The sequence below is a fragment of the Cannabis sativa genome, chromosome 4 (genome assembly GCF_029168945.1).
Source record: "Cannabis sativa cultivar Pink pepper isolate KNU-18-1 chromosome 4, ASM2916894v1, whole genome shotgun sequence".
In the NCBI taxonomy this organism is placed as follows: Eukaryota; Viridiplantae; Streptophyta; class Magnoliopsida; order Rosales; family Cannabaceae; genus Cannabis; species Cannabis sativa.
This window is the reverse complement of record NC_083604.1, coordinates 3264785-3292702: the sequence shown is the minus strand read 5'-3', so window position 1 is coordinate 3292702 and position 27918 is coordinate 3264785. Positions and strand designations below refer to the sequence as shown.

General features: G+C 30.7%; 4 protein-coding genes across 7 annotated transcripts; 1 reads left to right on the top strand and 3 right to left on the bottom strand.

Annotated features, from left to right (window-relative positions):
- Positions 1-508: 508 nt before the first annotated feature.
- On the bottom strand, positions 509-1604 carry LOC115712859 (MLP-like protein 423). Its single transcript, XM_030641262.2, has 2 exons — positions 1330-1604; positions 509-1210 (listed from the first exon to the last, which is right to left on the bottom strand). Exons 1-2 carry the CDS (start codon positions 1595-1597, stop codon positions 903-905), a joined length of 576 nt encoding a protein of 191 aa, XP_030497122.2. The 5' UTR covers positions 1598-1604; the 3' UTR covers positions 509-902.
- A 1640-nt stretch (positions 1605-3244) lies between these two features.
- Positions 3245-8396, top strand: LOC115704282 (uncharacterized). Of its 2 annotated transcripts, XM_061114797.1 has the most exons (10): positions 3245-4277; positions 4831-5706; positions 5797-6210; positions 6305-6496; positions 6638-6712; positions 6826-6909; positions 6993-7220; positions 7313-7539; positions 7623-7746; positions 7838-8396. In XM_061114797.1, exons 1-10 carry the CDS (start codon positions 3876-3878, stop codon positions 8363-8365), a joined length of 3150 nt encoding a protein of 1049 aa, XP_060970780.1. In that variant the 5' UTR covers positions 3245-3875; the 3' UTR covers positions 8366-8396. The 2 variants fall into 2 exon arrangements, with proteins under 2 accessions (XP_060970780.1, XP_060970779.1); XM_061114796.1 differs by having other exon boundaries at positions 4831-6210.
- A 98-nt stretch (positions 8397-8494) lies between these two features.
- On the bottom strand, positions 8495-12548 carry LOC115720523 (uncharacterized). 2 transcript variants are annotated; one of them, XM_061114799.1, is made up of 4 exons: positions 11832-12548; positions 10651-11672; positions 9771-10561; positions 8495-9694 (listed from the first exon to the last, which is right to left on the bottom strand). In XM_061114799.1, exons 2-4 carry the CDS (start codon positions 11666-11668, stop codon positions 9242-9244), a joined length of 2262 nt encoding a protein of 753 aa, XP_060970782.1. In that variant the 5' UTR covers positions 11669-11672; positions 11832-12548; the 3' UTR covers positions 8495-9241. The 2 variants fall into 2 exon arrangements, with proteins under 2 accessions (XP_060970782.1, XP_060970781.1); XM_061114798.1 differs by having other exon boundaries at positions 10651-12548.
- Positions 12549-20886: 8338 nt separating this feature from the next.
- Positions 20887-24794, bottom strand: LOC115714561 (uncharacterized). 2 transcript variants are annotated; one of them, XM_030643297.2, is made up of 8 exons: positions 24563-24794; positions 22522-22735; positions 22242-22391; positions 22003-22137; positions 21850-21915; positions 21709-21762; positions 21472-21613; positions 20887-21311 (listed from the first exon to the last, which is right to left on the bottom strand). In XM_030643297.2, exons 2-8 carry the CDS (start codon positions 22717-22719, stop codon positions 21154-21156), a joined length of 903 nt encoding a protein of 300 aa, XP_030499157.2. In that variant the 5' UTR covers positions 22720-22735; positions 24563-24794; the 3' UTR covers positions 20887-21153. The 2 variants fall into 2 exon arrangements, with proteins under 2 accessions (XP_030499157.2, XP_030499159.2); XM_030643299.2 differs by having other exon boundaries at positions 24567-24755.
- Positions 24795-27918: the final 3124 nt, after the last annotated feature.

The window sequence follows — 27918 nt, the reverse complement described above, 5'->3', positions numbered from 1 at the left end:
ACTCATACTCATGTTAAATTTGTACTATGTCAAAAATACGACACATATTTAACAACTCTAATCCTATCTATCATATATGGCCAAAATCTTTCCATACATCGTTACATTACATATATATAACATCCCTTTCATAAATAAAATGAAAAAACTCTTGGTATATGTATATATATAGAATTAATTATAATTATATTTTATAAATACTATTAATTATATTAATAAATACTCCCTGATCAATAAAAATTAAAAATATTAATATGTATTAGCAGTGTTTAGTACTTTTTTATATATTATATTTTACAATTAAATATTAAATCTTATATAATTTAATTTAATAATAACATTTAAAGAGTATCAATAACTAATTATAAGACAACACTTCTAAAAGGCGTTAGGGACGACCAATATTATCAATGCTAAAAAAAATTAAGGTAAAGAAACTTGGCAAAATTACTAAGTGTAGCTCTCACGTGCATTATTAAAATAATAATGCAGAAAATTCAATACTCCATACAATTCAATTCAGATAATTTTTTTATTCAAATAAGTGGCACATATACATACACACATGATATGATAATGATATATATATAAATAGTACGAGGATGAATGAGAGTGGGATGGATCATTTGATCATAAATCACAATCATATATATATAAATATATAAGGATATTATATATTCTGTGATGTACGGCAGTCGTTAGATGAGCGAGTTATTTGATCTGAATGCTGAAATTGATCTAGGGGTAATTAGGGTTAAAAAATAGTAACGTACCCCGAGACCCATTATTACGTACTCTGAGACTCATCTAATGTATTCCGTACATCACGAAATACAGTCCGTAAAAGTATATCACCGGACAAAATCGTGTCCCTAAATATATAGGTATATATATATTATAAATTATACAATCTTATCATATAATTGTGGCGCAGTGTAGTCATCAAGTTGTTTAAGGAGCTTGAAAGCAAAATCCTTAACATGAATTGGATCAGGATTATGAAGAGCAATCTTCTCATACTCACAACTCATTTTAAGCAAACTTCCTTGATCATTACCATCATCATCATCATCCTTAGGAACCACTTGGATACTCATCTTGAAACTTTTGTAGTCCTTTAACAAATCCCCACCAATAATACTAAACCCAAATATCTTCTTTTCCTCATCAACAACTTCAATCTTTTCTTTGAACATCGTAATAGGAGAACCTTAATTTACCAAAACAAACACACAAATAATAAAATATATACGAAACCCATTTGGTATAAATTGAAAAAATAGAAGAAAAAAAATAATAATAACCATAAAAGAAAATTACTATATATACCTTCTTTATATGTACGGACTCTAATAGAACCAGGGTGAACACCATCACCATGAAGAACATCAATACTTTTGTATGTACCAGGAGGAAAGGCTTTTGGGTAAACATAGTAGAGATCCCTAAGTGATGCCCAAATCTTATTTGCATTAGATTTGCAATCAAGCTCATCTTCAATCTTTTTTCTTTCCATATTTTTAGTATTATTATTTGACCCAAAAGAAAAAGAGAGAGAAGTGCTATAACTTTTGGGCTTGATCATAATATACAACATTAGATATTGCTATATATATATACAAAATATTGGTTGAATATTATTTATGTGATTTAATTAATAATTATAATAAATATAAAAGTACTTATCAAAATAGCTTGATCGACTATTTTTTTTTTTTGTTTTTGTGTGTGGATTGAAGATTGGTATCTAATGTATATACCCTACAAGATAAAAATAAATGTGATATGTCTGAGAGATATGTTATTAAATTCTTTGGAATTATTTTCATATAAATATATTAAGTGGCGGACTAGAATTTAATTGGATGGTGGGCGTAAATTTTTTTCATATATAAAAATATTTCAAGAAAACAAGTAAATATATATTAAAAAAAAAACAATTCAATATTTCAATTCTCAACTAAAAAGATATTAAATATCAAGCCCTAAAAATCTTCTAATAGGAAAAAAAATAAATAAATAAATAAAAAAGCAATCTAAAACTATATTCAAAATATATAACATACTCAATATTTTAAAATTTTAGAAAATATATCAATTTTTGAGCTCATATCTTTAGAGTTGTCATCGACGAGTTTTTATGTTTTGAAAACGATGAATGATAAGCTCGTTCTCAATAGTATTGAATACATCCTTTTCGAGATATACTGTCAAATTATTATTCAACTATTGATCTCTCATTTTGTTGCGCATTTATCGTGGGCAATTAAAATAATTCAAAAGATTTTTTTTTAGTTAAGAAGTAAAAGAAATATTTTTTTTCAGTATGAGCTTAAGCCCACACTGGTTCTTAATTGGGTCCGCCAATGAATATATATACATATATAATTGATTTTAAAAACATTAAATTTTAATAGAATGAAAAATCATGACAAAGAAATTTCAATTTTTATGTTAATTTAATTATTAAATTAAAAAAAATGCAAAAACCTAAAAAAACATCTCTTTTTAGTACTGTTTATTAAAAATGTGTTTTTATAAAAAAAAAAATAATAATAAGTAATTTTATTTTTTTTTTTGTAATGTTTTTTTATTTTTTTCGATGAAACAATCTCAATTTATATTAAATTGAGAGATTTAATTTTCTAATTAGATAGTAAAATTAAGTATAAAAGCTCAAATTTTTTTAATACTACACATTCATGCAGTAATACTCATTAAGAGTTCGTCTATATATATAAGAGAAGTGCTACCGTCAACCTTCTATTACTCTTAGTTAATCTCTGTATGTTGGAATTTTTTAAAAAAAAAGAAAATTCATGACGGTGTTTGTTATATTTACAACATCATTCCAGTAAATTTTTTTAAAAAAAATCAAATTATTTATAATGCCAAAAATATGTTTGAAGTTCTTTGAACACGAGTGATAAATTGAAATATTATAAATTTTATTTTTGATACGGTAAACTATTCAGAATTTTTCAAAAATTTACAGAGACATATTATAACTATAACGTATACCACTATAAAAGAAAATTAAAAAAAAAAACAATATTTTAACATGTAATTTTAGATTGACTTAAAAATTATAATTAGCAATCCTCAAATATATTTTATATGTTGGAATTGAGTGCCTCATATAAAATAAGAAAATCTACATGGTATACTAACTTTTATCATTTTTTTACAAAAATATTGTCAGACGGTATTTTTCACTGGTGTTCTACAATGTTTTTTAGTTGTTCTACTAGTGTTTTGAGTTGAATAATTTTTGTGTTCTACTGGTGTTTTATAAAAACACAGTATTTTTGTAAACTTTTCCGTGTGACAGTATTTTTGTAAAATTTACCCAAAATTCTAATATTTTTATAAGTTTCCCTATAAAATGTTCAACCATTATATATAGAAGTTTTTGCACCAGGGAACCTAATTTTGCACTTATTTACGGATTTGGCCTCGCTTTAAATAATACGGTTTTATACCGTTTTTTTTTCAAATTTTTTATGCCACGTATACCGTTTGATGTGTTATTGGTTTTGTCCATATCTGATACGTGTAATACACGTTTATAGGGATATAGCTAGATTTGCCTTTTTCAGTTAGTCCCAATCAGTCACGATCATTTCCTTCTTTTTCTTTAATCTTCTCTCTCTTTCATTGTTCAGTTTCAAATCGTTTTTTGCTTAACCAGTCACGATCTAAGACGGTTTATTTTCTCAAGGTTCTATATATTTTGAATTGATCAAGTAAGATTTCTTTATGTTTCTGCATTTCTTTTTTATTTTTTTTTTCTGTTCTTCTTCTTTAAGTTTTTCGAAATAGAACTGATTTTTAGGGTTTGTTTTTGTGATCTGTAAGAGTTTGAATGTGGTGGTATGGCGATTACGAGAAGTTCGATTTCTCCATCACCGTCTGGTTCGAAAAGAAAAGATGTTGGTGATGAGGAAGGCAATGTGAGGAAAATGTCTTTGGGTGATGATAAGAGTGATGATTTTGTTAGCAGGGATGTTGTGAATGAGAGGAGGAGTAAGAAGAGTAACGATCCTGTGTCTAAGGATGTTGTGAATGAGAAGAGTAAGAAAATTAACGAGAAGGTTGCTGAGAGTGTGAAGAAGAGTTCAGTGAGTTCTTTGGCGAAGAAAAAGAGTCGTGTGCCTGATATTGTTCCTGATGATCGTAAATCGAAGAAGTTAAAGTTGAAGAGTGTGGCAGAGATTGATGAAGGAGATCTAGATTCTGAGGATGAAAGTAGTATTGCTATTCCTTCGAAAGCCAAGGTTAGTTTGGTGATTTTTTAGTGAAGATGTGTTGTTTTTTTTTTTATTAGTTGATCAGTGACTGTTTTGTTTTTTTTTTATTGTTTTTTTTTTGTTATTTTAGACTTTTTATAGGGTCTGTTTTGATGTTTGGAGGTTGAGATGTTTGTTTTTTGTTTTTTTTTAAAGGTTTTTTGTTTAGAATCTTTTTAGGTTTTTTTGTGTATGTTGTTATATGTTGTGTTGAAAAGTTTCTATTTAGTTTCTTTTTGTATAGTAGAGTGTTCATAGTGTATTTTGTAAGTGTTTTAAGTTTTGCTGAATTTTATTTGATATGGAAAAAATGGGAACCGTTGTGTTTTTTGGTTGGTTGCTTGTTCTGTTAAGGCAGTTAGTAGGGGGATTTAAGGTTTTGTTAAAGCTGGAGTGTAGTCTCAACTAGTTAAGTTGTAACAAAAGAGTTCATTATGACATTATCTTTTAAACTGTTCATGTGTTTTATGCGGTGTAAGTGTCTATTGTGTTACTTTTTTTGTGATTTTTAATGGTTTTATGGTACACGTTTATGTTGCAGTTGTGGGAATTTTACTTGAAGCCAGAGGAAAGATTTTGTGGTAAAATCATATTCTGGGCTCATAATGATGATGTTTTAGTAGATATTAGAGCAAAATTGACTGAGAAGCAGCGTGCTATGTTTGTTGCAACTTGTTTTGGGCATTTATTGGATATTCAGTCTTATAAGTTGCAGCATCAGATTTTTCACACTGCATTGAATAGGGAAGTCCATCAACCAAATTCGAAAGAGATGTGGTTTGATTTTGGTCATGATAGGGTTCGTTTTGGTTTAGGGGAGTTTGCTGTTATTAGTGGTCTGTTGTGTAAGGGTGATATTGATATGATGAAGTATGTTGGGAAGGGAGACGTGTTTGTAGACAAGTACTTTAGTGATATGACGGTGACTCATGGAGCCGTTAAGCAGCGTTTTCTGAGTAGTACTTTTAAAGATGATGACTTTGCAGTTAGGATGGCGGTGTTGTATTTGGTTACTAACTACTTGTTAAGCAAACCTCCAGATAAACATGTTAGTATTGAGTTGTTACATTTGGTAGGTTCGGGTGAGTTTGATAGTTTCCCATGGGGCAAGGTTGTTTATGATACTACATTGTACTATTTGAGGCTTGGTTTGAAAGGTAAGAAGGGTGCTAAATTGAAAGCTCTTGCTAAGGCAAAAGGAATTGATAAGAAGGGGAGTGATTCAAATTGTAAAACTTACAAATTGGCTGGGTTTCCTTTCATCTTCCAAGTTTGGTTGTATGAGGTTATTCCTCTTTTTAGAAGTCAAAACATTTGTACTTTTGACCCTTCTTCAACATATAGGGTGTGTATGTGGTCCAGTGCGAAAGAAGTTACTTCAAGTGAGGTAGAGAGGAAAATCTACTTGTCATCTAAGGTATGGTTGCTTTTTTTTATTATGTTGTTTTTTTTGTGTGTGTTTTTTTTCATTATCTGTTTTTTGAGTTATGTTTTGTTTGTATTTCAGCTTTCAGTTACTCCTGTGTTTCCTTCTGCTGAGGAGAATGAGAAATTTGATCTTACTGGATTTAATTTTTCTTATTTTTCATTGTCTGATGATGATTTTGAGAGTGTGAAAGTACCTAAGAGGCAGTTAGACAAGGGTGAGTCTTCAGGTGTTAAGGAAAAAGTTACTGTTGGGGGTCCTATGTTTGATGATGTTAAACATTATGTGATGCGTATTATCAATAAGCAATCTGAGATTGGGAGTTCTTTGAAGGAGCTGAGGAAGGATATTGATGATAAGTTTGTTCAATTTGAGAGTAAAATGAAGGCTCGCATTGATTCTAAAATTGAAGAGGGTTTGGTTTTGTATTTGGATAAGAAGTTTTCAGATTTAAATGATGTATTGGAGGGCTTGAAAGATTGTGTTACTAGTCAGGTAAAGTTCACTTTACTTTATTATTATTTTTTAATTTTTTAATTTTTGTGTGTTTTTATTTTAATGTTTTGTTATTTATTAATATTTGTTTTAGAGGTATGATGATCAAAATGGTGGTGATGGGAGTGATGATAGTGGTGGTGCGGATGATGATGGAAGTGATGGCGGTGATGGCGGTGATGGCGGTGATGGTGGTGATGGCGGTGATGACAGTGGTGATGGTGGTGATGGGGACGATGATAATTCTGATTCTGGGAAACTTGATGATATTGATGTGGAAAATGAGGTACTGATAGGTTACTTTTTGAGTTTTTATGTTGGTTTTTTATTTTATTTTAGTATATAATATAATGTTTAGTTTCCATTTTAATAACTTTTCAATTTTTATTTTGTTTATAATTTTTTTCATACGTGTTTGTCATTGTAGGATGATGGTGAGGGTAATGGTGCAGCTGTTGATGATTTGGGTGGTGTTAAAGATGATGGTGCTGAAGTTTATAAGGTGTTTATAAGTTTATAAGTTTTTAGGATGATGATTTGGGTGGTGTTTTTATATTATTATTTGTGTTTATAGGTTTTATTATATATTTGTATCTTTTTGCTGTCTTTTTTCAGGAAATAAGACAAATATCAGATGCTGTTGTTAATGAAGTTGTCGATCAGGCTGGTGATCAACATGCTGAGGATTGCATGGATAAGGTTTTGTTTTTTATTTATTTTTGTTTTATTATGCTTTTGTATTTTGTTTTGTTGATTTAGTAACTAATATGTTGCTTTTTCAGGTTGGTAATGATCGTCCAAGTTTTGATATTATGGGTTCCTTGTTGGCCCAGTCTGAAAATGTTGTAGATTTGTTGGAAGATAAAAAAATTGTTGGGGATGACAATGTTATAGAAGCATCTAAAAGGGATAGTGAGAGCACTGACGATGGTATTACATCTGCTGAGATGTTAATTATATCAGAGAAAGTGGATGTTGTTTGTCATGATTATGAGTTGAAGAAGAGTATGGTATGAATTGTATATATTTATGTATGATTAATTTTTTTAATTATTTTTTTATTTATTTTGACTTTTTGTTTTGGGTTTTCATATTATTGTAGGAAAAATCCAAAGTTATTGATTTGGGTAGTGCTGGTACCCCAAGGGATTTGCAAGGTGTTATTAGAATTGACTTTGGGGATTCGTCCGGAAAATCTGATAAGATTGGTGAAACAAAGTATTTGAAAGGTCTACACCCTTTCAATTCTGAGTTGCTAGATCCACCGCATTGTCTTCAACAAGATTCATTTGATGAGTGGTTTCTTGATGGCTTTAATGACCAGAATAAGTATGGTTTTTTTTTTTTACACAACTTTTTTTGTTTGATGTTTATCTGTATATGGTTATTCACTAATCTGTTACTTTTAATAGGAAGAAGAAGTTTGTTAGGGGAAAGAACATGTTGGATGCACCTTTGGATTTCTCAATTGATTTTGTTAGTGATAAATGGTGGTTTTATGATCTATTGACGCCTGGGAGATGTTTGTCTGACTCTGTGAGTATTTTTATATATATTTTTGTATCTTTTTTTATTGTTTGTATGTTTTTTTGTTGTTGTCTATAATTTATATAATTTTCTTTTTCAGCATTTGGATGTTATATTTTACTACTTGAGAAAGAAACTGAAGTATGATCCTCGGGTTACTGTTTCTGCAACTACGACAGATTTTAATTTTTACAACAAGGTGGTTGAGTTGTATGAAAACTTTGTGAAGTCTAAGAAAAATATTGATTCTGTGCCCAAGAGTAATATGGTAATTGAGTATATGGAGGGGTATTGTATGTATGCTAATACTCGGTGGTTGTTTGTTGATTATGTTTTGATATATGTTCATGTCAAAGATGATCAACATTGGGTTTTAGTTGTTTTTGATATAAAGAATAGGTGTCTCAATGTCTATAATTCAATGTGGTCGAAAAGAGATGGTGACAAGACGACAGGATTGTATATCAGGCCTCTTGCTGTTATGTTGCCAATATGTTTGCATTTGATGGACTTTTATAGTCGAAGGGAGGATATTGACCGGAGCAAAGGTTGGTTTAGAGGGAAGAAAGACAGTGACAAGCTTGATGTGTTTACCGTGACTAATCTGCCTCAGCAATTGGATAAGTAAGTGTATGTTTTTTTTTTTGTTTTTATGTTTTAGTTTGTATATTTTTATTTATTTTGTTTTTTTTTTGTTTGTTGCAGTGATTGCGGGTTGTTTGTTGCTAAGTATGCTGAGTTTTTTATCCACGGTGCGATTGATTTACTTCCAAATCCATTAGATGTGAAGTTCTTTAGAAACAAGCTTGCTGTGGATCTGTATGTTCATGCTAAGAAGAAGGAGATCAATGGGTACGAGTCTGAATCTGAGTTTCCAGGGAGGATTGGAAGAAGTGGACAGAAATGAAGGCTTAGGTTTAGAAGTGGACAGATTGGAAAATGCATAGTAACTTTTTTGGATTGTTTGTAAATAGTTACAATATAGTAACTCTTTTGGATATATTTAGTACCTTTTTGTATTTCTAAGACTAAGTACGATTTGCTGTTGTTATTTTTTGCCTTATAATGGATATTGGCAAAGTATTATGTTGGATATATATTTTGGATTTTTAGTGTGATATTTTTGTTGAAGTTTATAATGTTTTGTTGTATGTATGTTGGTTATTTTTTTTAAAGATTGATATTATTGAATTATTTATAAAAAGGTGATTCTATTATTTATTTATTTTTTATTTTTTTTACAGGAGTTATAATTAGCAGTTGGGTATGGCATAGGAAGAGTGACTGTATTTTTATGAGATTAATTATAATTAAGGTACACATTAGTAACTGTTTCTTATATGAGATTTATGATTGTATCTTCAAATTTTCCATGTGGAAATCTTTATTTGATGTTGAATTATTCAAACAGAACATACATGAAAAAAGAAGAAATTTGGTTGCAGATAGTAATTGGAACGTATTGTTCATGTTTATTTAGTAGTTGTAGGAATTCAATGTCTATTTAGTATCTTTTTCTCTTTGCGGATGGTTCCAATGGTTCATTCTTGCAAGTCCTTCGGTTGTGTCCTCTTTTCAAGCATTGTGTGCATTGATTCTGTGTTGCTTTCTCCATTGCGGTCTTATACCGTTGTTTTCTTGGCCTTCCTGCTGGTCTTTTGTGCTTTGGTGGCAGTACTTCAATTTGTCTAATATGATCAGGTAACTCCCATGAGTCTCGGTCACCTATTGGAAACACAGTTTCTTCGTATGTTGCAAGGAAGGCTTGTTTTGTGTAGAAATAAGAGCAGAAATTGTAGCATTTGAAGTGTCTTTTTGATATTACTGCCATTGCATGAGAACATGGCATTTCGTCATATTGGAATCTTTGACATGTGCATGTCTTTTTTTGAATGTCTACTATGTACGAACTTTTTAACTCATTGACTGTATATATGGCATGGTTTGATGTTTCAACCTGGAAAGTTATAGGAAGGTAACTGTTAAGTATTTTTCACAGGTTATAATGAAGAATTGTTGAAAAGATATATTACCTGCAATTTTTTACTGCGATCTAATTTGTCTTTGAGTTCCTTTTCTGGTCCTTTTGCTAGTGTTGTGAGTGTAGCAAGAGCTCTATTTTTGTTTGTCCAACTCCATCTTTGAACCAAGCAGCGTAGACATTCTAGTAGTGTGCCAATGGGTAACTCTCTTACTTCTTTCAAGGCTGAATTCACGGATTCTGATATATTTGAGGTCATTGTTGAGTAACGCTTGTTTGTGCTATAAACCCTTCTCCATTTATTGAGGCCAACTTCATTTGTCAAGTAAGGACGAATTCGGTTGTCTATGGTGTCTATTTCTTTCATGAATCCTTCAAAATCAGCAAGATTATATGCTTTTGCTGCACAATAGAATGCATCTCTCAGCTCATCTCCTCCTTTTCTAAATCTTGATTTTATATTTTGGAATAGATGGAAGCAACATACCCCATGCATCAAGTTGGGAAATACCATTTTCACTGATTTGGCGATACTTTCATGTCTATCTGAAATTATGCATTGCTCTTCCCGTTCCCCATATGTTTGTTTGAGTTTATCCATGAAGTATTGCCATGACGCATCATTTTCTGAATCGACTATTGCAAAAGCTAGTGGAAATATATGTCTGTCAGCATCTTGTGCATTAGCAACTATAAGAGTACCTCCATATGCATTCTTCAAAAAAGTTGCATCCACAACTATTATTGGTGTGCAGTGATTCCAGCCTTTGATAGAAGATGCTAATGCAAAGAAACAGTATTTGAATCTCCCCTCATCATCTTGTACAAGATCTGTTATTGTTCCTACAAATATTACACATTATGATATAGTTAATTTATGAAACAGGTACTGTTTTGTTACTAATTGTTTTATTATAAGTTTATTTGTGTACCTGGGTTGCATTTTTGAATCATGTATAGGAAGCCAGGGATTTCATTGTATGAATCATATGGGCTACCTTTAACGTCGAAAGTAGCTTTTTCTTTTGCTCTCCATGCTTTGTGGTAGGAGATGGAGATACTATAATCTTCCGCTATGTCTTCAACAATGTCATTTGGTTTGTAGTTTCTTTTGGGGTTTATGATCCTTCGTTTGATGCAATCAGCAATTATGTCACTTGTTGCTTGAGGATGGTCTTCATAAATGATTTCTAGGGAGCATGTATGAGTGTCATTGAGTTTTCTGACCTTAAACATGTCGGTTTTGCCATGTTTTGATGCTAGGAAGTACCATTTGCAGTTACTGTCAACACATATTAGGCTGTAGTCCTTGGATGATGACCTTTTTACCTTGTATTGTTGATTCATTTTTATGGCATAGAGGCTTATGGCGAGTTTCATTGTGTCTTTGTCTTTATAAAGCTGTCCAATTTGTATGCTTTCAACCCTTGGATCAGTAATTATGTTTGATGTGTTCTCCCAGCTTGTGTTGGTTGCTTTTTCAACTTGGTCTGTTATATATTCTGCAATTGTTTGTGCAAGTTGAGCTGTTGTAGGTAACTCTTCTGTTTCTTGTACATACGGTTCAGCATTGCTGTCTATTTGAGTTGAGTGGGGAATGCATGATAATTGTTGGTCTGATAGACTTTGGTTGGGGTCTGAAGACACTGAAAAGTTAATGAGTAATGGGTATGCAGCCTCATCATCATTTTTTTTCCTTATTTGCTCATAGAATCTGCAGCCACTGTCATCCTTGATCTTCATTGGTGGTATAGTTGGTCGTATTTGAAACTGGATTTCCATACTGATTAGTGTCTTGTTGTTCAAGTCTAACTCACTACAAATTTTGGTTTGTAGGTCATTGTATGAGAAACTTTTTGGTAATAGTATCCCTGTGACTTCATAATCAGTGTATATGCATTTATCCACAATTTTACCATTGTAGTAAAGCACCAATGTCATCAATTCCATTTGTCTGAGATTAACAATGTAAAGATTTTCAGAAAAAGGAATAGAACATGTCTAGTTGAATGTGCATAATGAGGTATAAATGTAATATTAACTTTTCTGTTGAAAAATTACAAATGTATGTTAGGATAATCCTTTAATTACCTCTGTTTTATAGAGAAATTACCTCTGTTTTCTTAGCTTCTTTGGAGAAATTGAGTGTTTGTTGGAGCTGTTTTGTTGCTTTTTTCTGCAGGAAACTTTGTATGAGGAACGAAGATGTTGTTGAGTTTTTCCAGCGGCGATTCTGAAGATTCGATTGATCAACTAATTTTCAGTTTGCACAGCTTCGATCGTGTATTTGATGATTAGAGAAACGTTATGGTGACGATCGACTTAATTTTTTGTGAAAATTGTGGTGATCGATCTGAAACTTTTTTGGATATTGGCATGCTCGATCGCTGTGTTTTTTTTTGCAGATGTAGGTGTTAAATCAAGGATGTTTTCACAATCGGTTGCCTTTTTTTTTTGGTTTGATTTCTGGAATCGAGAGTTTCTGATGATTTTTCACAAGATCGGACCTTCGATTGTTGAGTTGCAGAGCTCTAATGGAGGTTCTGTACATTGCTTCAATTATTTTTCTGGTGAGGTTAAAGTATATATAGGAGTTACTAATAGTGTATTGCTCATCTTTTTTTTCCATTTTTTCAGGGAAATTTGGGCTGTTGATGTCGGTTGTTTCTTCACCCGGAGAAGATGGTGGTTTCTTAAAATCACGTATATTAGTTTCCGTTTTCGATAGGGACATAAACGGTATTTGCTACAATTAATGACCGAAGGTTATATTGCTAATTTTGTTACATTTTAGGTATATTACTAAAAATTACCCTTATATATATGTGGTCCAGGAGACTCCTTCAGTCCATTATCCGTATATATCAGCGTATGCGAGAAAAGTCATGGACTCATTATCACGTTTTTTTAAAAATAATTACATAATGCATTATTTTTTTTATATTTGTACGTTTAATTTTTTTTATATTTAGTATCAATTAGTTAGCCATATTTTTTATGGGTTTTTTTTTATATTTGTACGTTTTCTTTTTTTATATTTTTTTCGTTTCTTTTTTATATTATTTTATAAAAATAACACTAAAATAATAAAAAAAATTATATAAAAATAACAAAAAAAATAATATCAAAATAATAACAAAAAATAACATATAAATAACAAAAAATCAACAAATAAATCAATAAGAGTACAACATAAAAATACATCAAAAGACTGTATTTTCTGTAAATAAAATCATAAAAATATTTAAAATTTCGTACAACTGTATTTTTGTAATTTTTTAATTATTTTTGTGTATTTGTAAAATAATCTCTTTTTGTAAGGGAGATCATCTCATATACTATTTTTTAATTATTTTTTTAAAAGAGCCAAGATGCAAAATGGTCCTAAATCTAATAATTAAGTTAATAAATGTCCTTTTTTATAAAAAATTAACAAAATGTCCATTCTGTAAAAGTTTGATGATGAAATTACAATTATAACCTTGAATAATTAAGTGTTTGGTATAGTTATTTTGCACAATAATATATCGTTTTTATGTGCAATAGTATATTAAAATAAAACTGAAAGGTAGTATATTAGTTTAAGATTGTGGTATATTATTTTAATGTGCTATGGTATATAATAAACGAAACACGAAAATTAAAAAATGTGGAATATTAGTTTAAGTTTGATGTATAGTTATATTTCACTAGGATATATTGTCTTTATATGTTCATTAGTATATCATGAAGGAAAGAAAAAGAAAAAAAAAATATGTGGAATATTAAATTAAGTTTTTTGTATGTATATATTTTTTTTAATTTTTCACTATAGTATTTATGCTTATAATTGTTGAATATAGTTTTTATATGCTATTGTATATCGTAGAAAAAAAATCATTTAATAGTATATTCGTTTGAGTTTATGGTATATTCATATTGGTCTAAGGTATATCATTTGTATGTTATATGGTATATCGTTAAAGATAGAAAGAAAAAAAACTATTAAATATTAATTTAAGTTTTTAGTATTATTTTTTTATTCTGTACGGTTGATCTTTATTATGTGCTATGATATATTAATAAATAAATAGAGTGGTATATTATTTTTATTTGCTATGGTATATCATGAAAGAAAGAGAAAAAAAAACTTGTGGAAGTTTATTTAAATTCTTTTATATATTTATTTGACTATAGAATTGTTATGGTATATTCATATTACTCTAAGGTATAATATTTGTATGTTATATTATATATCATGAAGGAAAGAAATAAAAATAAAATTAAAAGAATATCTATCAGTAAAAAAAATAAAAAAAGACATAATACTCTTATTACTCTAAGGTATGTTATATTCATATTACTCTAAAATATCTATCAGTAAAGATATTTTAGGTATTAAAAAGTAAAAAATGACATTTATTTTATTATTTTTTTAAAAAAAAAAAAGACATTAACTATTACTAAATTAAAAAATAGGGCTATTTACTTGCATTTCTCTTTTTAAAATTACGATTTGGGTTGCTTCGATAGTTTCTATATGAGTTGTTATATAAATTTTAGTTGTAATTTAGGTTGCTCCGTTAATTATTATGTGAATTTTCGTAAAAATACAAAAAAAAAAAAACCCCCCTCCTTTGAGAAGTAAAAATGAGTTTTATATATGGTCGTGTATCGATGCATTTTGGCATCAACAACAAATTTTGGTTTTACTTTTTCTATGATCATGTAAGTTATAGTTATTTAAGACACTCTCTAAAAATTTTAACAAAATTGAAATAATTTACAATATACAAAGCAATGTTCAAATATGTTATTTCACACGCGTATAAAATAAATTAGTCACGAGTATAGTAAGTTATTTAAATCTTACTTTTGGATGTCTTAAATAACTGTAAACGTACATGAACATAAAAAAAAAAAAAATTAAACTAAAAAATAATTCTGAATACCGAAACACAAAGTGTACCATAAAATTTTCTAATATATATTATTTTATATAAAAAATAAGGGCTTTTTTATTTGTACACTTCAAATCAGTTTTTTTTTTTTTTTTTTCTTGCATTTTTACGGAATTCTACATAGAAACTCCTATTGCAACTAGCGCTGCAACCTAAATTGCAATAAAAAATCTTATAGAAACCCCTATTGCAACTAGCGCTGCAACCACTTTAGAAACTCAAACCGTAAATATAAACAAAAATTAAAAAAATAGTAAATGGGGTAATTTCTCAAACAAAAAATATATGCTATTTTGAAAATGTAACGACACCTCTATGTATGCCATAATGCTATAAAAATTAATAAATTTTGTTAGGTATGTATTTAATGATACAATCTTAGTCTACATGCTAGTATTTCGCTAAGCCAATTAATTTAATGTTTGTTAGGTATTTAATTTTTAATCATATGAGGTTAGCTCAAGTAACCATAGAGAGTAGGGTAGATAACATTCAATCTAATCTAATAGAACGGAAATGATCCAATCTAATCTAATTTAATTACAAAAAATTAGATATCCAATTACAATTGGATTGGATTGAATGCTAAAAGTTAAATTTTAATTGAATTAGATCGGTTATTAGATGTCAATCTCAAAATCCAATTAAAAATCGATCTAATCCAATTACATTTATATATGTTAAGAAATTATTTATATAATATTAAAAAATATAATATATATATATATACATTAATTAGATTTTTATTATATTTTTTTGTGATGAATTTATAACACTTGGTTGTTTTGTATATTTACTTTCATGATATTTTGTTCTATTTTATTACTTAAAAATATTGTTATTTTAATTATTTAAAACTTTTAGTTACATTACACTTATCACGATGGTATGTTTATGGGGTATTAAACTTAAATAAAATGTGATACTTAATTTTTATGTATTTTTCTGCAAATCTTTAAATTAATATTAAAATTTAGGTGTGTAATTGGATTGGATCAGATAATAATTTTCCAAATCTAATTACAATTGGATTGAATCGGATGAAGAGAAAAATATATTGGATCAGATGCCCACCTCTAATTGAGAGTATGGAAAGATGAATGTGTATTGAGAATCCTGGATCAAATCCTGTATATTTAAACGCTTCAATTTAAAAAGAAAAAAAAAAGTAAGTATTTAATTTATTTAATAATAATTATTGGGTAAATACTATTTTGGACCCTGTATTTTGTAAAAGTTACTAATTAGACACTCTATTTTGTTAAATGACAAAATGGATCCTGTATTTTCCAAAATAGTACAAATAGGATCCTAAACTGATTTTTTGTCAAAATGAAATTTAAGAATAATAGTACAAAGTAATTGACTTATGCATAAATAGACTCACTCTTATTGTATGCCGCAAGCTTGATGCATTCCACCTACTAACCGAATCTTGATAAAACTCCAAGAGCTCGAAATCCCTTCGATCACTTTGAAGAGTACTTGAATTCCTCTCGATTCAAGACTTAAAAGCAATCTTCCAAAAGTCTGTAAAACCTTCTCCCGAAGGTTGTGTGCTTGTATCCTCCCGATGCAAGATTTCAAAAGTAATCTCCCGAAAGCTTGTAAATAAAATAACAAATATATATATATAAATATATTTGGGTATGCTCTTAATGGGTATTACTCATGTATGGGTATTTTATTCTTGACCATTGGATCAAATATCTAATGGTTGATATTTATAATCATTAATTAAATATTAAAAAATTAATATTTCCTATTTTGTTATTCTCTACATTCCTAAAATAGATAAAACTATTAATAGAAATAATAAATTTATAAATGGAATTGTTATTTAAAAAATAAAATACACTAAAAAAAATTAACAAACTATTTTTTTTAATAAAAATCATTTTAAAGATTAAAAAGAAAAAAAGTGTATATTTATCTTTTTATAAAATTTCTTCATACTAGAATTCTAAATTGCATTATTGAAAATAAAAAAAAATAATAATTTTAAGCTTTAAACTGTAATACACATAAAATGTATAAGATTTTTTTTAAACCTAAAATCTTTAATTTTATAATAATTAACAATTATTTATATATATATATATATATTTTTTTTTAAATACTTGAGCTTACCAAATCTATAAGAACAAAACCAGTGAAGAAAATTTTAACAAAAAAAAAATAAAGGAAGAAAAAAGTGTTATAAACATTATTGAATAATGGCAATTGACAACACAAGAATTTCAGCACAAAAAATTATATTTGACCCCTAGACGAGATTATCATCTTCTAATCCTAAAAATATAAATAATGAACAACACCTCATTAGTTATTCTAGGAGAATGATTCATGGTAATATCAAAAAAATCATTGGATGGTAATAATATTTTTCTAACAATGATAGCCTAAGTAAGAACTAAGAAGTATTGTAGCGTTTTATTTTTAAGAATATGAATAATATTAAGACAATTGGATTCCACAATCAAGCTCATATTCTTCTAATAAAAAAACACATTAATATACATGTAAATGATTTTTAGTTTTACAATAATAAATTATTAATAAACTCATAATTTCATAAAATAATATAGTAGTAATTTTAATTAATTTTTAAAAATAATTTATATTTTTTTTTTTAAATTATTAGTTGTAATTATTATTTCCAATTTTATAAAAAATAAATATAATTTTTTTAAAAAAAAAAAAATAGAAACTTGCCATAAAAGGTTATTAGATTATTACCTTATTAATTTTTTTAGTTCCCATCAATGGGTATTACCCATTAAGAAGTGTTCCATATATATATATATATAAGATACTATTTAAAAATCTTGAGTCATCTATCATCTTGGAGAAGCCAAAAGGGCCACTAGCCGAGGTTCGCCCATCTTCGCTGCTCAAGATGCCTTTAACTTCTTGTTCTTCTCCAAGAAGCGCTTCATGGTAGCTTTAGGATCGGTCAAGAAGTGAAGACGAGAATGAAAGTTATTCATCTTCCAGCATATGAAACCACATCCTCATAGCGCTTCACGCTATGTGACAAGTAATCGGAGAAGGAAGTCAGATAGCCATCTTAGGTGAGACTTCATCAACTAATTTGTTGGAGTCCCAAAGCAAATGAAGTTCTTTCAACTCTACAAACATATTAGCGACGAACTGCAAGCCGACTTTATGAAGCTCCTAAAGCTTAGATAGGAGAAGCTTCAAGTTCTCGTTCTCCAATTGGACTTGGGATAGGTCAACTTCTTTTTAAAAACAAGCATATTTAGCAGCCAACAGCTGGGCATGAGCTTGAGTCATTAAGTCTTGGCTCTCCTTCATGGCTTTCTTCGTCTCAGTTGCCAGCTTCTGGTCTCGCTCCCTTAGCGTCTTCTGGGCTGGGACGTCATCCTTTAAGGCCTCCACCTCCTCCTCTACTTTCTTCAGCTTGGCCTGCATCTCTGAAAGCCCAACCAAGGTAGCAGTTGCGTGTCCTTGGTCAATTTGTTCTTTAGACAGTCGGTCAACCTCCGTGGCAGCCTGATCTGATCATAAATAATGCAACAGTAAGCTTGAGTAATAAAGATATAAAGAAGCAAATGATAATGACGACAATTTAACTCATTGAAGCCAACACCATGCTTAAGTCTTGAGCTTAATAGACGGTGAGGACGCATAAGTCGCGAACCTCTTAGTAGGAAATTAGACCAGATCAGCTGCCAAGTTGCTGACAATCTCATAAGCAAAAGGAGTGAGGGAAGAGCCAAGGAAGTTAGAGAAATATTCTGCCATAGGGTCTAGGTTTAAATCATGCACCTGCCCGGAGTACTCACCTCGGAATGCCCCATCTTACTTTTCGTCCAACCACATTTTTGAAGCCTCGGCCTCCGCACTTCCCTTAGTATGCTTGTCTACGACAAAGTTGTGCCTAGCAAGCTGGAGATGCGAGTGAGCCTCATCTGGGTGAACCGAATGGAAGGCACCCTTAGAAAATGAGTCGCCTATGAGGGGATTCTTAAGTTAGACATGTCCTGAGACGGCGTATTAGAAGACTTAGACCTCTTGGACGAAGTCGATTTAGAGGAAGAGTGCTCCTTCCACTTACCCTTCTAGCTCTTGAACGGGAGTATCTCGCCCTCCTCAAGTAGGATTACTTCTGGATCATCTTGGTTTGACTCAATGGGCCCCTTAAAGTAACCATCACTTTGGGGACCACGGCAGTCAAAGTAGTCTCGACCCCTTCAAGATCTACGTCCACCATTTCCAGCATTCCATGGGGCGATCTGCAAAATAAGAGCAACGATATTTCATAAGTATCAAATACAAAAGCAACACAACAATAACAACAAGTTGGTCAAGCTTAACAGAGGTTATGAAAAGGAATTAGTCCTACCTTGGCGCCCTAATTCCTCTTTAACAAATTGATAAATCAAATTACTAGAGTCATCATTCCCTAAGTATCTATCAGATGGAAGGAATCAACTGAAGATGATGTAACAAAAATTGTTCAGAAGGATGGGAACGGGAGGACTTGACCGCATCCGAGATTTATCTAAGAAATCTCCAATGTACAAAAAAATACATTTATTTTTCTCTATAACCCAATCGGGAATGGGGCATGCTTAACCTATAAAGACTCTTGTCAAAAGTCACTTGGCCTGACACGAGCATATTCCCGAATAGAGGGTACATAACTTAAAGATAAATGAGACTTGTGGATGTCGGATGAACTGTCTTTAGGAGTCCCTCCATTCGACACTGAAAATGGGTATTAAGGGCGAGGGGCCTCAAGGATTTTGTCTATCTTTTTAGCTGCCTTTTAGTCAATCACGTTTTGAGCCCTAGCCACCTGGTCCTCTTCCTCCTTCTATCTTTGGAAGGTGTTATACTTCGCTCAGCTTCTTGGATGGTTGGCCTACGAATTTTCTCCTCTGCTGCCTTATCCCGAGTGTTGGGAAAGACGACCTTTGAAAGATTTGCGTCTTTGACGGTCTAAGGAGCCTTCAAGAGACCCACCCTCTGGCAATTGGTAGTAGTCACCAAGTCCCTGAAGTTCAACTCGTTCCTATTGAGGGTTTGGAACACCGCTTTGCGATCCTTGAAGAGTTGAACTATTGGTTGTTGTCCAAAACTTACCTCGTATGGTTGTTGTGTGAACTATTCCAACAAATATTATTTATAATGACCATGAGGTCTAACTCAAAATAAACTATTTTGCTCATAGTGCCATCTGATCTGCGCTAAGTGCGGATTTCATATTTTAGATCCAATTCAATCTGCGCCATAGCTCAAATCCAATCCAATCCAATTCGTAAAAGTGCGAATTGGATCTGTTATTTTAGATTTGTTATTTTTTGATATTAAATTATTTAATATTTATTAAAAAAATATTTTTTACACAACTAACAACAAATTAAAACAAAAAATTTAAAGGAAAAAAGATTGTATGTAGAAAGAAATATGTAATTTTGTTTTTAATTATATTTTCTTTATATATAAGAATGTAATATACATTTGATGTATTAAGTTTTTAAATATATTTATATCATATGTATTGGATCTTTAAATTGTTATTTTTTTACATTAAAATATTAATTGTATACATATTTTATATATATATATATATTAATTTTTAAAATATATATATGTGTGGGTTGAACTGGTTGTTTTTACATGTCAATCCACATTTAATCCGCACAAGTGTAAATTTTTAATTTTTCAATCTAATCCAATCCAATCTGCATAAGTGCGGATAACTGCACTTTGTGGATTGAATCGTACGGATTGAATTAGATCGAATATTTTATGTCACCCTGTTTTTCAAAAAAAAAAAAGCTAATTAGTAATTTTTCTCCCTGGACTTTGACATGTACCAAATCGTGCCCCCTGAATTTTTCTGGCCGTTAAAAATTCCCCTCGAACTATTGAGATTGTTAAATTTAAGAACTTATGTCTAATTTCATTCAATTTTACTGTTTCAGTGATTGTTTATGTACTAAATCATGCTCCCTAGACTTTATATCTACAAAATCATGCCCCTTAAACTTTGATATGTACTAAATCATGTCTCTTGAACTTTCATGCATGTTAGAAAAATTATTACTTCAAAAGAAAAGAAAAAAAAAACATCTTAGTAACGCGCTACAAAGCCTAAAAGGTTCCAACAAATATTTGCAATTTCTAGCATTTCCAGAAAAGAGTGTTTTTATATTAACAATTGGGAACTTATATTTTCTGCATAATCTATACACATTTTCTAGTAAATATTTTATTGTTCATAATGTACTGTTTATATTGGAAGAAAGTAAATAAGTTGAACGAGTATACATGTAAATATTATTAGAAACCTTTGGGAAGGGCTGGAAATCAAACTTGGACAAAGACAAAAATGAAGTTAATCAAGGACATTAAAGGGGTTGTATATGTACATCAAATTAATATTTAACAAATTTTATAACACATAATAATCAAGGACTAATAACAGTGTTGGGAATTTCAGCTGCAAAGAACCCAACTCATCTAATCGCTGTCATCACTCCCATAATTTGAACACAAAGACTGCAGTACGCTGCCACTGCACCCGTCGGGTTTCTTCTCCTCCGGTTTTGACTTCTTTATTAAAATTGTTGAAGACTTGGTAACAAGTCTAATCGGAGCCTCGGGATCTTTTCGCTTTCCTACAAATAACAAACAACACAATGGTTTCGCAATTCAAATTGGTATTATTATTATTATTATTGTATGGAGAGCAAAAACATGGTCTATGGTTTGTTTTAAAAGGCAGAAATAAGAAAAAATCTTACAAAATTCAAGAATTGATCAAATGGAGTTAATTACCTCTGGAAACTCCATTGGAAACCAGAATGGCACTCAAAGTCTCAATACTGCTAGTTGGAGGACGAATTAGACCGATACCATTGTTGTCATCGTCATCGTCAACATCATCATCATCAATCCGCCGAATGAAATCTTTGGAATTCTGTTAATGTGTCATGAAATAGAAACAAGTTATTAGAACTAAGCAACCTACAAAGTTAAAAAAAAAAAAAAGGAAGATCGATATGATATACTTACATGGAAAACAACTGACTTTATTAGTGCTTCATCCTCCTCCTCCAATTTCTTCTCCTGCCACCATATTAATCATAACAAGTCAAGGGGGTTTCATTCAGGAGGATAAAAACATGTATTAGCAACTTAGATTTTCTATCATACCTTTTGAGCAGCGGTATGTTGCAGGGCCTCGAGCATTGCATCTACACTGACAGTAGCGTGTCTGGACTGCAAAAAACATGAAAATCTGTATTAGTATTAGAGAATACATATCACATAGTTGCTTATGAAACTTCAAAGTTTAAGAACAATTACCTTCATCGACTTCATCTCATCCAATGCAGCCATGATATCCATCTCTCTTTTGGAGTCTAGTGTTCGGTTCTCCAGAGATTTCATAGCATCCCCCACTTCTTCTAATTCCCGTTTTTGTTTTTCCTTATCTACTTGCTGAAGAGAAAACAAATCTCATTAGAAAATGAAAGAGAAAAACTAAAAGAAAATCAAAATTTATCATTGATATAATCAGTTCTACAAAATTCCAAAAAATTAACCTCGTCCTCATCACGCCAAGGTTCAAAATTTCTCATGGCACCAGACTCCACAACATAATCTGAATTTTGTGGGTCTGTTTTCATTGCAAGCTCAGCCGAGCACCGAGTGCACTTGAAATAAAATCTAAATATTTGGATACCCAAATAAGTCTGCAAAAATAAGACATAACAATATAGTAAGTGTTCACTCTTTGAGGCTCAAACACATGCAAAAATCAACTGAAACCCTAAAAATGTACTAAAAAATGTTCATAAGGAAATTTAGTGAGAAAAGGAAAACCTCGCCAACGACGTCTTCCTTGCGGGAATTGAACTTTGTACCCTTGTAGATGTAATTACCACACGTGTTGCAGCGGATACTCATCGGAAGCATCATCCGAACCTTAATTTGCTGGTTCTTAGGCCTCCGAATCCGAGGGAGCTTTGATGGATCGAAATCTGGTGGGTAGTACTTGTTCAGTACCTTTCTTTCTCCCATTTTTTACTTTAGATTTCTGTCCATGAAACATTTACAAGTATGTTAGAAACTTTACCAAAAAGATAAAGAAAAAGTTGAACAGGATTACAAGACATCACAAAGAAGAAATAAATAATGGAGATCTGAATAGTGTGAGAGGCCATTTTAAAAATGTGTACAAACGATACAACTATGTAACTTAATTTGGAAGCTAATGGCTTCTATCTAAGTACAACAAATAAGTTCTTTAGCAATTATGATACCGTCAAATAATTATAGCTTAATATCTTTATGACATGCTTACAAAATCAGCTACGCTTATCCAAGTTCTTTCCCAAAGTAACAATTCTAGCTATACATAAAATTTAATCTTCGATTGGTATGATATGGGGACCAATCAATTAGAGAGAGTTGAGGCATGGACTTGTTACTGTATGGCCAAACAAAACGCCACCAAGGCTAAACTCAGTACAAAGCATTAAGCTAAATCATTCTACTTTGTTAGTAAACTTTTCATTTTGGCTTAGAGAGAGACAGAAAACTTTTGTTATTCATAAACTACTCACTATAGCCTCAAAACACTAGACAGAAAGCTTTTGTCTTAAAGACAGACAGGGCAGTTAGACCTCTCTACGCTGTTCATCTGACCCATACAATAGTCCACACTCTTTTGACTCCCTTGACACTCAAAACACTACATAGAGAGTAGACCCCTAAACTACCTAAATCTGCAGGTGACAATCACTAGCAACACACAGCATAGCCAACCATATTAAGTATAAGTATCAAATGAGCAACCATTGTGAATAGACCTTGAGGAGCAGCCACTGATGTTCCCAAATTCATGGTCAGTAGTATAACAACAATTTCCAAAAAGGAAACCAACTATAACATCCCCAAATGTCAAGAAATTTATGTACTTGAAAAAGTAACACAAGCTACAAAACAATAACTTCAAAACTTGTTTATAATCATCTTATATTATATTCCAAATACTTTACTTAGCCGATATGATTGTTTTGCTCTATAACACATAACATACGTACTAGAACACCACTGACACCAATCTTTAATAAAAATAAAATGACTTTCTTTATGCAAAATAGCATCCAACGATTATACATAGTATTTACTTAGTGAGATAGTCTGAAGCACCCAACACATTCTAATTCTAATCCTACTATCATCAAAATCAGATTACACCCAAACAGACCATCAACCAAAAGTCTATCATACGACTAGTATCATCAATATATGAAAACAAAACCAGTAATCTTAATTAAACCTATCTATACTAAATACACAGGAAACAGACAACCATCAATGAAACATTGTCCATTTTGGTTCAGAACTTCTGCTGGTTATTAATTGGTAACTATTCAATGAAGCATTGCCTATTTTATTAAAATACCTGAAAAAATTTGAAACAACTACAAATTATTTCAACAATCAACAACACAAACTTGTTCCAAGGTAACTTATTTGCCACTATGAGTAATTTATATAATTACAATTCAAATTGTCTAGAAACACCATAAACTATATTTTATTTGAAGAGAAGTTTCTCGATGTCACCAAACACTTCATCACAACCAATTTGAACATAAACTAATTAGAATACATTCAACAAGTTTTTGGTATATAAGATATATTAAACTGTATACCCTATTCTCATTCTCTTCTTCTAATTTCTAATTTTTCCCAAGATCACAAAATCACCAAGGAATAATAAAATAAGCTCAGATTTTAAAGTTTAAAGAACAACAAGAAAAAAAAAAGTATTGAACCGATCTAAGAACTAAGAAGCAGCCATGAAAGAAACTAAGAGAGGGTGAGCAAATATGATTATGAAGAAAGAAGGTACCTGCCTTGTCGCGAACTAAAGCCGAATGTTGCTGCTGCACCAACAGCCACCACGAACGACGAGGAGAGGAGAAGGACGTCGTTCACCGGAGAGATGGCTGATGATGTCGTCACGATTTAGGGAAAGCAAGAGAGAGAGGTGCGTGAGTCTAAGGGAGAGAAGAAGAGATTTAGGGTTTCATTCTTTCTTTAATATTAAAAGTAACCTTTTTAAGGTGGTGTTTGGTTTACTATAATTGTAATAATAATAGGAATAGTAATAGAATTATTATTATCTTATTTTGTAATGATCTTTGTAATCAATTTTTTTTTTTTATTTGGTTTAGTATAAAAATAAAATTGAATAATTAAAATATTGACCAAAATATTCTAATTTTATTTAGGGGAATTACTACATATATTATTTTTTTAATTTTTTTTTCAAATTTACGGTTTGGGTTTCTAAAATGGTTACAGCGCTAGTTGCAATAGGGATTTTTATACGATTTTTTGTTGCAATTTAAGTTGCAGCGCTAGTTGCAATAGGGGTTTCTATGTAGAATTTCGTAAAAATGCAAAAAAAAAAATATTTTAAAGTGTAAAAATGAAAAAATCCCTTTTATTTCTTATCGATTATATTTGGTAAAGAGATAAGAAAGAAATATAAAAAAGCCTTTTTGTAGTATATTGGTAATTATAATTCGAGTCATACTCATCATTCATGAGTCATACTCATGTAATTATTCATCAAGTAGTGTAATACTCATTACAATGTAAAATGATTATAAAAGTTAAAAGCTCCAACCAAACATTGTAATTGTAATCTCCATTCCATTTTAATCTTGATTACACCAAAACAAACATACTTACTTTCTTTTGGTTTAATTAACAACAAAAAAATCAAAATTTAAGTTTAAGTTTAAACAAAATAAAATATACCAACCAATTTTATTAGTTATTAAAAATATATTTTATTATTTAATATTAAAAGTTACTAAATTGTATGCTACATAAGTTTACTTTTATGAAGCAATGTTGATTAATTTTAATTTTCTATTATACTTTTCCAGTCACAACAATAATTATTTGTGCTTAAAAATTGCACTATTATGATCTATTTTTAATGATCATTTTGATACGTAGGAAACATATAATTTTTCTTACTAGTATTAAATAGGTAATATTTTAGTTATCAAATTGTATTCTCACAAATTTCTTTGGTAGAATATTTTTGATCGATTTTAAAATAACTTACAAGAAAATAACTATAGGTTTTTTCACCGAATTAAATTTTCAGAATTAAAAGTAACTTAATGACAAATAAAAAAGTAAGCAATAACTTAAAATAAATTCAAAATTCAATATGTCAACTGATTTAATATTATTAAAAACCAAAGGGCTTCAAGGGGTTTGTCTGTCTTTTTAGCTGCCTTTCGGTCAGTGGCGCTGCTTTGAGCCCTTGCCACCTGGTCCTCTTCCTCTTCCTGTCTTTGGAAGGTGTTATACTTTGCTTAGCTTATTGGATGGTTGACCTACGAATTTCCTCCTCCGCTGCCTTATCCTGGGTGTTAGGACAGATGACCTTCGAAACATTTGCGTCTTTGACGTCTGAGGAGCCTTTAGGAGACCTACCCTCCGACAATTGGCAGTAGTCACCATGTCTTCGACATTCAACTCGATCCTATTGAGGGTGTGCAACACCGCTTCATGATCCTTGAAGTGTTGAGTGGGAGCTATCCGCAGTAGAGGAATCGTTCATTTAGTCATGAGCTTTGGGCTCTCAAAGGCTTGAAACCCAGATGAAAACCAATTGATGCCCGCAATCTTTGACGTTCTTTTGATGGTTATATGAAACTTTACCCTTATGTTTTGGGTGAGGTTGCAAGGAATAAAAACTATCCTTAAATTTATCTCTCTTCTATGGGAGTGATACAAGTTCTTAAAAAATAAAATATCAGCAAGAGTGGGAGCCTCCCACTTCCGAGCTACATAAAAAATAAAGAGTCTGACCATTAAACAATAGGCCTGCAGGATGAGTTGATATGGGGCTAACCCCATCAGTTGCACAGAAGATAGGTCTTGTCTCAACAAACTCCTACTTTAGGGTTTATCTTATGCATACATAACAAACATCATTTCCTACACATACAAAAAAAGTCATGTAGAGCCTAGAGATAAAAAGAAGATGTACCAATCACCCAAAAATATCTAATTTCTCTACCTATAAATAAAAGAGAAATGTAAGAGGAAATGGCATCGAAGAATCTAGAGAATTAATGAAACTCTGAAATTGTAAGAAGAATATACTCTCAAGTAATAACAATATTACTCATCAACAAAAGTGGCTCGTGGACTAAAGTTAATTAACACTTGAACCACATAAAAATATCATTCTCTACTCATAATTAATTTTCTTAAAACAAGATTAAGAAGTTGCTGAAAATCTCAGTCAACAGACGGTAATAAAACAATGTGAACATAAAAAAAATATATAAATTAAAAATGTTACAGCACTAATGTAACTAAGATATACATGTGTGTGTTACAATAAAGTTTTTCCTTAATATTATAAGGTGGAACACTATAGACAATATTTTATATAAGATAATTTTAGAGTAAGGTTAAAATAAATTCTTAGTCAAATCTCAATAAATTTAATATTTTTGAATGTCCATTGGATTTGGCCTTAGTACTTGCATAATGAAACAAGGGATTCACTAGAATGTGTCTGTCGCTTCTATTTTGTAGCAATGCTTGATTATATTGAACAAAGCTTCTTAAACCTAATCCTCCATGGCATTTTGATCAACAATTCTTTTGCTTTGCCCTTTTAGACTTAAAAATCTCTATCAATATCATTCTAATATCCCCTTAAACCTATTGATACAATCCACTCCAAATTGTTTTAGAAAACATTTGGACATATAAAATTGGACTGCTTAAGCATATAACTCAGCCAAAAAGAAAATAATAAATTGTGTTTGCATCCTCTTTTATTTTCTTTGTTTTTCTCTTAGTTCAAGGCAAAATGGAAAAGAGGAAACTTTAAGAATGAGTAACTTGACAAAATACACAATATGTTTTTAATAAGTAGACTAGAAAATGACCAAATTGCCCTCAAGAATTTCTATGTCCCATTTCAATGTGTGGTCTTCTATCTCATCATTGAGATTAAGGAATATAAAATCAAATACCAACATTTGGCATGAGGCTTAATTAGGTAAACCAGCAGCATAATGAGCCTTACTTGAATCCAATATGGACCTAACCCCTTGTTTAAACAACCCTTAACAATTTATGTAGCCAAAAAACACTCCCTACAAATTCAATTTTTATAAAGCTAGTACTGGCTCTAAACACTCCTATTAACTTAGAAAA

What these genes read in the sequence shown, in the direction of transcription:
- LOC115712859 (XM_030641262.2), bottom strand. Translation starts at nt 1,597, where the DNA reads ATGTTGTATATTATGATCAAGCCCAAAAGTTATAGCACTTCTCTCTCT. An exon ending in AGTCCGTACATATAAAGAAG is followed by an intron (nt 1,211 to 1,329) that starts GTATATATAGTA and finishes TGGTAAATTAAG; the next exon opens with GTTCTCCTATTACGATGTTC.
- LOC115720523 (XM_061114798.1), bottom strand. Translation starts at nt 11,668, where the DNA reads ATGGAATTGATGACATTGGTGCTTTACTACAATGGTAAAATTGTGGAT. An exon ending in GATTCAAAAATGCAACCCAG is followed by an intron (nt 10,562 to 10,650) that starts GTACACAAATAA and finishes TAATATTTGTAG; the next exon opens with GAACAATAACAGATCTTGTA. An exon ending in ATCGCAGTAAAAAATTGCAG is followed by an intron (nt 9,695 to 9,770) that starts GTAATATATCTT and finishes ATAACTTTCCAG; the next exon opens with GTTGAAACATCAAACCATGC.
- LOC115714561 (XM_030643297.2), bottom strand. Translation starts at nt 22,719, where the DNA reads ATGGGAGAAAGAAAGGTACTGAACAAGTACTACCCACCAGATTTCGAT. An exon ending in AGGAAGACGTCGTTGGCGAG is followed by an intron (nt 22,392 to 22,521) that starts GTTTTCCTTTTC and finishes TTATTTTTGCAG; the next exon opens with ACTTATTTGGGTATCCAAAT. An exon ending in TTCCAATGGAGTTTCCAGAG is followed by an intron (nt 21,312 to 21,471) that starts GTAATTAACTCC and finishes TGTTATTTGTAG; the next exon opens with GAAAGCGAAAAGATCCCGAG.
- LOC115704282 (XM_061114796.1), top strand. Translation starts at nt 3,876, where the DNA reads ATGGCGATTACGAGAAGTTCGATTTCTCCATCACCGTCTGGTTCGAAA. An exon ending in ATGGTGCTGAAGTTTATAAG is followed by an intron (nt 6,713 to 6,825) that starts GTGTTTATAAGT and finishes GTCTTTTTTCAG; the next exon opens with GAAATAAGACAAATATCAGA. An exon ending in GGCTTTAATGACCAGAATAA is followed by an intron (nt 7,540 to 7,622) that starts GTATGGTTTTTT and finishes TACTTTTAATAG; the next exon opens with GAAGAAGAAGTTTGTTAGGG.